The sequence below is a fragment of the Cryptotermes secundus genome, unplaced genomic scaffold, assembly GCF_002891405.2.
Source record: "Cryptotermes secundus unplaced genomic scaffold, Csec_1.0 scaffold441, whole genome shotgun sequence".
In the NCBI taxonomy this organism is placed as follows: domain Eukaryota; kingdom Metazoa; phylum Arthropoda; class Insecta; order Blattodea; family Kalotermitidae; genus Cryptotermes; species Cryptotermes secundus.
Window position 1 is genome coordinate 589,808 of NW_019727400.1, and position 13,403 is coordinate 603,210.

The window sequence follows — 13,403 nt, forward strand, 5'->3', positions numbered from 1 at the left end:
TGAGGCACGCGGTAGCGTAGTTGATTGATGTACTATGCTACAAGCTGGAAGGTCGCGGGTTCGATCCCAGATGAAGTAACTGAATTTTTTTTTATTTGACCTAATCCTTCCAGCCGCACTATGGCCCTTGGGTAGACTCAGCCTCTAACAGAAATGGGTACCAGGAATCTTCCTGAGGATAAAGGGCGGCCGGCCGGCTCGTAAGACTGACATCCTCACCACCATCTGTGAGCCGACTGTCTAGATCAGGCATGTCCAACTTCAAACAGGTTGTGATCAACTTTTTAGTGTCAAAACTGACAGTGATCTACCACCCCTTCCTATCGTCATACCTCGCTTTAAGCAAAAATATTGGTAAAAATAACACGACACGTGATGTTTGTTGTAAAAGCAACATACATTGAAAGTACAGACTTACCTTGTTCGTTAAGAACAAAAAATATGAATGACTAATACGTATTTTCTCTTCAAAATCTTAATATTATCATATTATATTACAAGTGAATTTATAAGCTTTTCACATATAATTTCCTTATAGGCCTATGAGATCGACCAAAAATCGTCCCGCGATCGACGCGTTGGGCATGCCTGGTCTAGATAATGTGGGAGCCTTGACGTCTCACAAGCCCATGGGCCCCCCACGGCTTGTTAACCGTGATAGCTTGGAGCGTAAGACTGACAACCTCACCGCCATCTATGAGCCGATTGTCTAGAGAATGTGGGAGCCTCGACGTCTCACAACCCTTTTGACCTTTACGGCCAGTTAAAGGGATAGTTTTAGCTTTACCTTGTAGCCAGTGAAGTAAGACGTTCGCTTCCTTACGTGCAAGAGTGATACAAACGGAGTTTAATTCTTGTTTCGTTCAAAATTATGACGTGAGATTATTACAGATTGTCAGTTTATATTATGTGTAGTTTATTATAGTCAATAATCTCTGTAATCTCATTGAATTACAAACTTAAGCCTATGTGAAACAGATTTAATGCAAATGTACATATGACTTACAGGTTGGTGTGTGCTGATTCGGTCATGACGCCCAATGGAATGACGTCACAGACAAGAAACGAAGGTAGAGAATTCCTGAAGACTGACTTCACTTACAAGTATGAGAATGTTTCTAATGTATGTAGCTGGATATGACGTATTATTGCTTTAATATTGCGCTTCCGGTACGAATACTTGGGTAACGAACTGAAAGTAATGACGTAATGATTTCGTCATCGAACTGCCTGGTAGTAATCTTTCGTGTAGTTTACGGGTCTCAAACTATATTTGTTAAAATATCGTCCCGAACTTCGTCAGGATTGAGATGTTACATTCTGAATGTTTTTACTTAAAGACGGAGGAAATTAGGGCCACACCATAGCTCAAGCGGTTAGTCGCTGGGTTCCCACCGCGGCGGCCCGGGTTCGATCCCGGGTCTGGTCAAGTGGGATTTGTGGTGGACAAAGTGACACTGGGGCGGGTTTTCTCCGAGTACTTCAGTTTCCCCTGCAAATCTTCATTCCATCAAATTCTCCATCATCATAATCACCTGGGGCAGGCTACAATAGGCCAATCAGTGGCCGCAGTGTCGAGTGGACCCAGTTGGACTCCACAGCCCCTACTATACGAATTAAAAAAAAAAGAGATGAGATTGGGAGAGGTTAGGAAATAAAATAGTTTTTTTTATTTCAAGTGGATGCATCCTGTTGTGTTAAATACGCGTATATAGATTTCTGTATTAGAATCCGTCACAACGCAACAGTATTTTGCAAAATACGGTTCAAATTCAGCTGTTCTGTTGTTGTGTTGTGAAGGACACACACACACAGATCCAGCAGTACAACGCATGCAGTAACAGGAGCAAAACACAACACAGAACACGATACACAAATATATGTAGGAAGAATGCTCACATAAAAGAGAATTGGCCTAATTCGCGTGTTTGAGTGCGACGTAGGAAGAATCCTGAAAAGTTTTATTATTTAGAATTCATCGTCTTATATGACGAATACAGATTTTAGTCATTTTAGAATGAAGACATTATGGCATGCAGTACAATAGTTTAACGTGCATAAAGACACCTGAAGATGGCACATTAGTGCTGAAACATGTAGTGTGGAAGTGAAGAATAAGGTGAAAAAGTGTATACACTGTAAGACGGTCAGCATAAACCATGGACATGAATCAGTGTAACAGGACGCTAAAATATAACAGTGTGAAGAATTTTAATAAAGAAATTTATAGAAATAGATATTGAATAGTAATGTCTTCTCTTATATGATGCCGTGTAGTCTCGAAGAATTTTAATGACGTTTCGGAGTAACACACTTCTTATATTTTCAGAGTAAAAGAGTAAAATAAGCATGTATTCAGCATGAAAGTATGTTTCCTTCGAAATATCAATAAAATTTTACCGGATTAAACGGCGTTACATTACACAGTTTTCTTAGTCACCGAATTGAGGTTCTGTGATCCAGATTACAGTGTCATTGGGCAAGAAATTTTGAGATTGTAAGGTAGAAATGATATGGCGGAAAGAGGGCCCCATCATGCCAAAGTCTGGTGTTTCGAGGGAGGATCCTATTGTATTACACCCACTACTTAATAAACTAGTATTAATTAAATTCAACTAAAAAAATAAAAGTAATAAATACGGTAATTTAGTATGTGACTTCTTCACCGGTTCTGTGCTGTGTGCAAGGAAGGCCCAACGAAAAAATAATTTCGCTTCGAAAGCTTAAAAAAAATACCGTTATGAAAATTTTATAATTTATGGTTGTCAGACAAATTTTAAGGTATACAAGGTGTGGCAATAAAGAAACCGGATTACTTTTATGACTNCTCTGAATATGACACTAAAGGGTCGAAACGTGTAAGCCTACGCAACTCATTTGAAGTATTCAATTAAATTTGTTACACCGGATGGTTTGTTACAGAGGTAATTAATAATGTGTTAAAGCTGAATATACAGTTGTACCCGTGCTTAAGTAATTAAGCACTATGCCATGAAGACATTCGAAGAGTGGAGGTATAGCTCCACATTTCTTGGTCTCAGCACTAGATGGACGTCACGCCCCAAGAGGTTTAATCACAGGGAAATCACCCCAGCTACCCATTGGATAGTAGACTGCATGGACCACAGAGTCCGTTTGGACGCTGTGGAAAAAAAATCGTGCACTACCGGGGATTGAACCCGGGTCGTCCAGCCCGTAGTCCGTCGTTGAACCGACTGCACTCTCCCGGTTCATATTATTAATCTGTTACCTCACTGTTTTTTTTTTAATTTCATACGTATAATAAAGAGGGGCACACGGTAGCGTAGTTTGTTGAGGAACTATGCTACAAGCCGAAACGTCGTGGGTACGATCCCCGATGAGGTCATTGGAATTTTCAGTTGACCTAATCTTCCCAGCCGCACTATGGCCCTAGGGTCCACTCAACTTCTAAAAGAAATGAGTCTCAGGAATTTTCATGGGGGTAAATGGCGGCGGGCGCGTAAGGCTGACAGCCTCACCACCATCTGTGAGCCGATTGTCTAGAAAATGTGGGAGCCTCGACGTCTCGCAACCCTATTAGCCTCCACGGCCTGTTACACGGATAGCTTGGCGCATAAGGCTGTCAACCTCACCGCCATCTGTGAGCCGATTGTCTAGAAAAGGTGGGAGCCTCGACGTCTCACAACCCTATGAGCCTCCACGGCCTATTACAGGAATAGCTTGGCGCGTAAGGCTGTCAACCTCACCGCCATCTGTGAGCCGATTGTCTAGAAAAGGTGGGAGCCTCGACGTCTCACAACCCTATGAGCCTCCACGGCCTATTACAGGAATAGCTTGGCGCGTAAGGCTGTCAACCTCACCGCCATCTGTGAGCCGATTGTCTAGAAAAGGTGGGAGCCTCGACGTCTCACAACCCTATGAGCCTCCACGGCCTATTACAGGAATAGCTTGGCGCGTAAGGCTGTCAACCTCACCGCCATCTGTGAGCCGATTGTCTAGAAAAGGTGGGAGCCTCGACGTCTCACAACCCTATGAGCCTCCACGGCCTATTACAGGAATAGCTTGGCGCGTAAGGCTGTCAACCTCACCGCCATCTGTGAGCCGATTGTCTAGAAAAGGTGGGAGCCTCGACGTCTCACAACCCTATGAGCCTCCACGGCCTAAAACAGGGATAGTTTGACGCTTAAGGCTGACAATGTCACCGCTATCTTTGAGCCGATTGTCTAGAAAATGTGGGAGCCTCGACGTCTCTCAACCCTATGGGCCTCCACGGCCTCTTACAGGGATAACTTTACTTCTTTGAGAGCTGCTACAAAGGTAAAACTTCAGGTTCAGACCCCTGGATTCGCTTTTTGCAGCGATCAATGTATACAGGAAATCTCCGCTGCCTTCACAGCAAGTTACTGAGACGATGCTTAGCGGGTTGCCAAACAATAGGTGGCGATTATGTTAGCGGTGGAAATAGGTGATATAAAATGTTTCAGCGACCACATTACAATTCCCATCCCTATTCAATCACTACTACAAGCTCCCTAACCTAAAAGCTGCCAGAATTCCTCCTGAAGAAATTAACCCTGAAGATGAAAATTACAAGTTTTGTCGAAACAGTGAAGAAAACTTCATTCAACGAGGTGTAGTCCTGAAAGAGGAATTTTCGTTCGCTAACATCAGCAGTCGTCAGAAGATAATTGCGAGAATGTTTTCCCTGACGAAATGCACTTAGATTCCCTTAATGTCTTTCTCACGAGTTCAATGAATCGGTGCCCGAAGGGACAGAATCTCTGTCTCGGTCCACCAATCATAACCGTACGAGTGTGAAATAGTTTATGAAGCAACCGATTGGAAATGATTGTATGAGCAATATCCGGTTTATGGATCAGTGATGATTTCAGCGCTGTTGCGCACAAAATAGTAATGAAGAGCGGGCCCTGATCTGTGAACTCATTGAACTGTGTCCGACCTAACAGAAAACAACTCTAGAAGTTAATGGTGTGATAATTTTTTTTAGGTTTCTTGACGTGGGGTGAGACTGAATCCATTTCGTACGTCGGCCACTAATTGGACCCAGATGATAGATGAATATGGAGAATTTGGTGGAATGAGAATTGGTAGGGGAAACCGAAGTACTCGGATGAAACCTGCTCCAATGACATTTTGTCCACCACAAATCGCACATCACGACATCGGATCAAACCCGAGCCTCCGTGGTGGGAACCCGGCGGCTAAGAACCATCTAGCGGTAATTCTCTGGACTGGAATTCGAAAGGTGCTATGTTCGAATCTGGTCTGGATACCGAGTATCCTGCATGGGTTTTTTCGTAGCTCTGTCTCCAGTAACTAGTATCTCTAGTGGGTCAAGACCGTTTCCTTTCAAATCCTTTCCAATTTGATATTTAGAAAATCACCTTAACATTCGATGCTATATGCTGTTGCGTATAGATTCGTTGTTACGCGATGACTCTGTAAACAGCGGCTGTTGCTGGGTAACGCCAGCAACATACATGCACGCAACAATATAATTGTTTTCTATGTGGTCCGTGCCGAGATGTAACCGGGAGTTTTGCAACTTAGGGTAGCCAGTTCTATACGAGAGGTTGTGAAGAGAAGACTTGAGACGGAGGCAGAGGAATGACCATTGTTGGAGCCGTTAGGTGGAAACATCTAGTAACTAACTGAGAACACTATACTGTGTGCCCTAGTGAATTGTAAAGTGTGGGAAAAGCGAAAATGTTATAGTTATTTGTATCTATGACCTGTAAGTTATCAATAAATCTATTCACCAATCCGAATCCCGTCTATAGTCACGCATACTACACGCGCCAATGCCTAGGTCATACAATGGAATAGTGACAGAGACCTGCACAATGAAAACAAGAAAGTAAAAAGAGGGTAAATTTGTTCTGTACTTACTTAATGAAGCATCACGCCATATAGACGTATGGAAGAGGGGAGGTGTAGATCCACATATTCTTGACTTTGGCACTAGTTGGATGTGAGTTGTCAGCTTCGCACCTCGGCCGCTTTACCCCCGGTAACCATTGGATCGGAGGCTGGGTGGATCCAACAGCCGGTCTAGGCGATGTGGAGAACAGAAAACTATTTACCCTACCAGGACTCGAACCCCAAGCCCTCGGCCGTCGAGCTCGTAGCCAGCTCCTTCAGGGACTGAGGAAAATTATGTTAAGCATCAGGTAGGAAAGCCGGCGTCTGGGAGTGGGTTTGGAAAGCAGAGCCGGGGGTAATGTCTGAACTGGGTAGTTATAAGCTTGTCATTATGCTCCATATGTACTCTAATGAAAATGATAGGGTTCAAATGAAATTAGTTTTGGCTGACCCTTCGTTGATTAATTATAAAAATAAATCTGCTCCGTGAGCATCAGCGGAAACCAATTCCCTCCGCGTCTCTGTGTTGAGTGGACAAGTACAGTGCGGTCTCCCATACATACACATTCGCAGGTTCTATAAGCTTTGTTCGTGCGTCAGACTTTTTTTCCCCCACTTTCGTTTTATTCTTACAATGAATGACCACAGAGGCGAAAAGGTTTCGTATCTCAGACGATGATTAATTACTGACCCCTGGTAACATTTAATAAATACCACACACATAAACTTTGTCGCCGTAAGGCATGGCATGTCTCTAATTATTTTCTGTGTAATATAAAGGGTTTATCAATTTATGTATAAAATATAAAACAAGGCTTGAAGAAAATTAATCGAAATGAAACGAGAGCTTAACATGGATATTAAAATTGATATTTTGTATTTAATAATTATAAACAAAACATAGTTTATATCTGTCCAGTGCAGAGTTATATAATGCGTGGATCCTTACCTCCTTATAATTTTTTATGGATATTTGTGTATGTTGATGACGCAATGATGCAGATACACTCGGTGACCGATGCAGAGTTGTGGGATGTTAAAGCAGGTGGTACATACAGTGACCACTGGGCATTAAAGAGTTAATTTTTATGATCATCAAATAGGTAATTAGTAACATTCAGAGACTATCATTTAAGAATCAGATTTTTAGAATGAAAATGTTGGACTGTTCTCCATCATCATCATCATCACCATCATCGTCATCAGTAATCTGTCAAGACGACAGGTCCACAGTCTCTTCCAAAACAATTCCTCCACTTAATGCGATCTAAAGCTTTCGCCTTCAAATGACAGTATCCTCTTCTGTCCCCAAGGTCATCCAGCATCTTCTTACGTCTTCTTCCTCGTCTTCTTGTCACTTCTATCCGCCCATCTATCTTTCCTTCGATAACTTCTTTTAGAAGGCAGTGTCTGCGTAAAACATGACCAATCCAATTAGCCTTCCGTTTTGTTCTCCACATTCGGTTCTAAATACAGCTGATAATTGTTGACATATGACAGTTACACTTTTGTTTAATATCTGGGTTGACAATTATGACGAGACCTTACGGAATAAATAATTAAATGGGGCTAGAACGATTTATTTCACCTGATGTTAGTGTTTCGGGGATCATCTCTGTTCCCTTCATCAGGATCTGATATAGGATGATGAGAGGCAGAAAGATGATGCTGAAACGTCGATAATGTTTGAGTGTCAGTTGATACTCCGAGAAGATTTTATTGATTTCAGCAGCTCTGAAGCTTCTGGCTTTATATTTCACCTGAATTTTTAAACCGATTAATGGTTTCATTTCCCACGAATGTATGTACCCCAGATTGGGCACCGTTAATGTAACCCAATTTCAGACAACAGTATTGTTTAACTTGCAGTAGCCAAATACGAAAGATACAAATTCGTAGAGTTTTATGTTGAAATAATTATATATAAGTAATTCCAAACAAATTTAAAATTATTTTAACAACTTTAATTGAAGGTATTTGGAGTGAACCAGTTCCCTTTTCCCTGCCTCAGATTTCATCTAAGCCGTCCCATATTTGCAAAGTCTTACATTTAACTAGAAACCATAAAATTAATAATAAGAAACTATAAAATTTGCAGAACGGACATCTATTTAGATCATTCGGGTATTTTTTTAAGTACCTTACTGAACACAAATAAAGAATTTACATTGTTTTATACAATTGTTTTTCTTTTATAAACAACAAGAAATTTACAGTTGAAACAAACAAGTCGTTTTTGTTCTACAGAAAAATTAGGATTAGAGAGAGGAATTTGGGGGTGGGGGGGAGAGCGGTAGAAGAGTATGTACGGCACAGCACATTGGGTGTGTTATATTTTCGAAGGACTGTAGCGAATATCGAAAATACATTTGTCCAACTTCCTGTTTCACTATACATAGCATCCGAAAGTATAACTGGCAGATTTACAATAATTGTGAACATGCCTTCCGGGATGTGAAGCCATGCAACCTTGCTTCGCCTATGTTCCAACCCTGAGGATGGAAGCAGTACGTTCCTTCTAAACGTCAATTAATTTCTTTTGGACTACACGGTGTCACACACCAGAAGACACTACATCTATAGTGTTGTAGAAGTTTACTGACTTTTCGGGAAGAACGTATCGACTCTCTTAAGGCTACCCTCAAAATGAAGGCAGAACGTTCTTCCGAAACGTCGATAAACTTGCCTTAAGATTTCGCGTTTTTCTGTGGCTCTAGACTTCCAGAAAATTAAACGATGCCACACCCCAGAAGGCAGTTATCTTCACACAAAATGCCGTAATAAATTCAAATTTCATTTAATGTAATACTGTTTCTTGTAATTATGTCTAAACGTATCCAGATTTATGCAATACACATAACACGTACTGTACCTAAATATTTGGCATGCTATACGACAATCCAGATTTTTTTTTCTTAATTTACATTTTCATCGTTTAATTGATTTGTCATATCACTAGACAATCCCAGGACCTGTAGGAGAAAGAAAACATATCTTCTCGTTACGTTAACGAAACTTCACACAGCTTAGGAACTTGTGTACGTGTATCTTCTCATGGCCAACCTCGTGGGCCTCTGACACTTGCTGTTTTACGTACTGTATATATAAACTGAAATAAACAATGTTAAGTTAGGACCTACAGTCAACTTTTTATTGGTGGGCTTCTCGTCAGTGTTGCACTAATGAGGTTCATTAAATAATTGTTAGTATAAATCTGTTGAGTGCCTGAAGAAAAATCAGATGTATTCACGTAAGATTCTCTTAAAAATAAATCTTCTGGAAGTGACGTAGGGGCGCTGGACCTGTGTGTCATATTTACCTCTCTGCAATGTGAGTGGAGTCCGATATCACGGAATTATTTATTCTACACTTCTCACTGATACTCCCTACATGTTATTTATGTTTAATATTACGTATTCGGAAAAGTATATTCACGAGAAAAGTCTAATTTTCAACTGTACTTGTCCTTTTCGAGGAAGCTGCCATATTTAAGCTTATAAAACTAAACTCCGTGGCCTGTGGCCCGCAAGCGAACTATACCGACCGAGCGACCGCCGTATGTCGGCTAAGTTACTGCCAATTTTTGCGGATAGGGGGTGTTGCGTGGTCAGGGCAACGGATTCACACGGCCGTTAATCTCGGTTTTCTAGACCGGAGCCGCTACTTTTCTTTTCAAGTAGTCCCTCAGTTATCTTCACGAGGCTGAGTGGACCCCGTTCCAGACTCACTACTTCTCAGAAAATCTGGTAGCGCCGGGAATCGAACCCGGGACCTGTGCATATGTAGCCAGGAACTCTGATCACTAGACCACAGAGGCGGCCATTTAAGTTGATAAAATGGCCAAAAGAGAAGGCTTCTCTTCTTTATCTTAGAGGTCATAACATTGTCCATTCGTAGTCTGGTAGATGGTTGTGTCGCTTCATAGCCTCCAGTGTAGAAGTGACCATGTGTCATTACCCGGAAACATTCGTCATCATGATAACCTCACATCGGTATGTCCATGCCTACGTCAGACTGGGACTGTGGGACGAAATCTCTGAAGTATCCTGGATACTGTCCGGTGACGTCACTGGTGACACTGGTGACACGGTTCTCCTGGTGCTGCTCGCCGGTGGCCCGTAAGGTGAGAACCGGTGTTGCGAGAGGCCACTGGTCAGTTGTGGGGGGTAGAGTGGCCGAGGAAGGGCCGGTGAAGGACCCTGGTGAGAGGCAGTGGCGGCAGCAACAGCGACAGCGTTGCTAGAAGCTGCAGCAGCTGCCACCAGATGTTGCGCGTGTTGGTGGTGTGCCGCAAGGAGTGAAGGGCCCAGACACGCCCACTGACTCCATAGCATGCCCGGAGGAACTCCGCTCCCACCGCCCCCGGGGCCAGCACCACTTGCGGCGCCGTACAGGGAACACATGGGACCCATGAGAGGGGCATATGGACCAGCAGCGGCTGCCGCTGCACGCAGGAACAGCTGAGACCGCGCTGCAAGTAACGCTTTCTCCTCCAGTGTTAGGTTGTTGTTGTGGGTGTCCAACTCGGTGAAGGGACGCAGAGGGGAACGCAGGTAGTGCTGTTCCGCCAGCATGGACTCCATCGTCTCCCTAGGGACACACAAGTTCATTGAGATGAATCATGTGCCATGATAACTCTTCTGGAATCGAACACACCTCCTCTCTCAGCTTTGAGGTCACATCCCAGAGCACAGTAATCTTCAAGCGCTTCCCTGCCTTTCTGGAACGTGAAGATTTATCACGGTGTTTGTAAAGCCCACAATTGGTCCCTATCCTGAACCAGCTCAATCCATTTAGCCTATTAAACGAATTATGTAAGACCAATTTTAAGATTATACCCACATACGCCCCTAGATCTTACAAATATGGGAAGTACCGCTACAAAAATCTATAACTCAGGCTACGGGCTCAATGAAAGGCGTTCGATTCCCAGCAACGGATATATTTTTCTCTTTTCCGTAGGATTAGACCGATTGTGGGGCCCAATTAAACCTAGACAACGAGTATCGGGGGCTCTTTCCATGAGGCAAAGCGGCAGGGGCATGAAGCTGAACACCTAGTACCGAGGTGAAGACTGGCGAAGCTGTATTCTGTTCCCACACATGTCTTTATTGTGTGGTGCTTAATTAATTAAGCGCCGGTCAACAGTAACGGCGGCGTCTAAGCTATGGATTCTCTTTGCTCGTTCGAGCGCTGGGATTGTGGGTTCTAATCCCACTCAAGGCACAGATGTTTGGTGTGTGTATGCGTTTATTCTGCGTTTGTGTTGTCCTGTGTTTAGGTTGAGGCCTTGCGACGGGCTGATCATCCATCGAAGGAATCATACCGTCTGTGAATAATGATTAAGGAACTGAAAAAGAGGCCAGGGCCCTGAATGGGCTGGAAGAGCCATTTAAAAAAATAATTAAGCGGGGTAAAATATTACATATTTTCTTTTACCTTTATACGTTAACGCCTTCCCGCAGACCAGTTAAATAAATTATAAAAATAATTAAAAGGAATTTTATTTTTTTTTCTGTGTGGACTGTTACGAAAAATTCATCGATGTTAATTTGATGTTTTTGTTTACTAAAAGGTCATGAGATGACAAACCATTCTTCCTTAAAGACTTTAAGTACGCCCAAATTATGAACCGGAAATTAATTCAAAATATCTGATACCGCTTAAGTACGGTATTCTATTCACACAACTAAATTCCCATAAGGCAACCACCGTTACGTCATGAATGTTAATTTTAATGCAAAGCAGAACACTTTTATTACGATTATTCGCCTGTCCCTGACAGCTCCCGGATGTTGTAAAGTACATACTCTCGGTGTTTTCTGTTCTGCAAGCAATTATAAGCATAGGCCGCCATACAAGGAGCATGCCAGGAAATGGTGAAATTCAATTTTAATTTCAATTTCAAATGAATCGACAGACAGACAGACAAAATGTATTAACTGAGATGTGCAGAAAGCTGATGGAAGAAGATAAAGGAGATAATAAGAAAACTGTTCGCTCAAGTCACGCTTCCTCGCTGAAAACAAAGAAAATTAATCAGAGAGAAGATATTTTCCAGAAACGAGAAGGGTTCACATGGGGAGGGGGGAGACACTGTATATCCGTCCAATGAAATTAACAGAGGTGTTAAATCGTACAGAAGTAACGGCGTCAGACCTGTTCTTCTTTTTGAACATTTCAACTAAGCAGCTTTCATTTCCTTTCAAACTTCAGCTTTAGGACTGAGGTCTACACCCCCGCTCAGTGGAGGGACAGGTAGGAAGGCTGAGATGAATAATGTAGGAAACACAATGTAATGGAGAGCAGTACAAGGTTCTGCTCATGTCTCGATTTTAGGAAGATGTAAAAATTACTTGTTCCGGGAACATTACAGTGGCTGTTACATAAACTGGGTTCATAAAATTTGGATACAAAACAAAAGAAATTCTACATGACAAATATCCGATAACTTAAAATAACTCTTATGTAAGAAAATACACTGTAACGTGTTTTGCTACTGAAGACGTCGTTCGGATTGTTAATTGGTTTATTTAACAACCTACAGATCGTAACTACAATTACTTATGACACTGTTACGAGTTTCCACAATTTATAAACCCTACACACTATTCTATTCACTCTATCCTCAGTAGTCTTCACGTATTTATAACGCGAGAGCTATCCAAGTCTCTCTGAATTACACACTCCCAATATAACTGTTCTACGGCACACACAGAGTCTTGAAGGCACACAATACGTCTTCACTGGCTGACTTCTGTTATCGCACACTATCACATTAAGATCTTCTATCCACGCGTTCGGGTCTTCTTTCCGCGACTGCTGCTATATTTCAACTGACTTCTTAGGCAGTGTAGTTCTCTTATAAACCCTCAACCGGACAACGGGAAAACGCCTCGCTTCCTTGTTACCTAGTCGCCGTGTTTACAGATTTTGCTGGGCAACGCTGTCGAGAGTTGTTTACTGCTGCATAGCAATCGTAGCATCCCTTGTTACGCCACAGCGGGGAGGAGGTGAGGTGTTGACTGGCCTGTTACCGTAGTAACGACAGCGCTTCGATGCCGCCACGTCACCGCTGGCGGGGGAGGGGATGTCCTCCACAGCGCAATGCGTCACAATACTTTCTCAGTTTCATATGTTAATGCTTGTGTTTGAGAACAGGGTGTTGAACAAGGGAATATTTGGACCGAAGAGAGATGAAGTGACAGGAGGCTGGAGAAGACTGCATAATGAGGAGCTTCATAACTTGTACTGTTCACCAAGTATAATTAGAGTGATCAAGTCAAGGAAGACGAGATGGGCATGGCATGTAGCAAAAATGGAGGATAATAGGAATGCAGATAGGATATTGGTGGAAAAGCCAGAAATAAAGAGACCATTAGGAAGTCCAAGACTTAGATGTATAGACAATAATAAAATGGATCTTAGAGGCATAGGATGGGGTGGTATGGACTGGATCGATCTGGCTCAGGATAGGGACCAGTGGAGGGCTCTTGTGAACACGGTAATGAACCTTCTGGTTCCATAAAATGCTGGGA

General features: G+C 42.5%; 2 protein-coding genes across 2 annotated transcripts in view; one reads left to right on the forward strand and one right to left on the reverse strand.

The window, feature by feature from the left end:
- LOC111864694 (golgin subfamily A member 7) overlaps window positions 1-13,403 on the forward strand; it is a 405,703-nt gene that overhangs the window by 85,221 nt on the left and 307,079 nt on the right. The gene's annotated exons all lie outside the window — the stretch shown is intronic.
- Window positions 9,625-13,403, reverse strand: part of LOC111864693 (T-box transcription factor TBX20) — a 96,049-nt gene continuing 92,270 nt past the window's right edge. Inside the window, exon 6 of the mRNA XM_023852125.2 lies at window positions 9,625-10,455. Within this exon, the coding sequence (XP_023707893.1) occupies window positions 9,870-10,455 (586 nt within the window). The 3' untranslated portion in view covers window positions 9,625-9,869. The remainder of the gene's footprint in view (window positions 10,456-13,403) is intronic.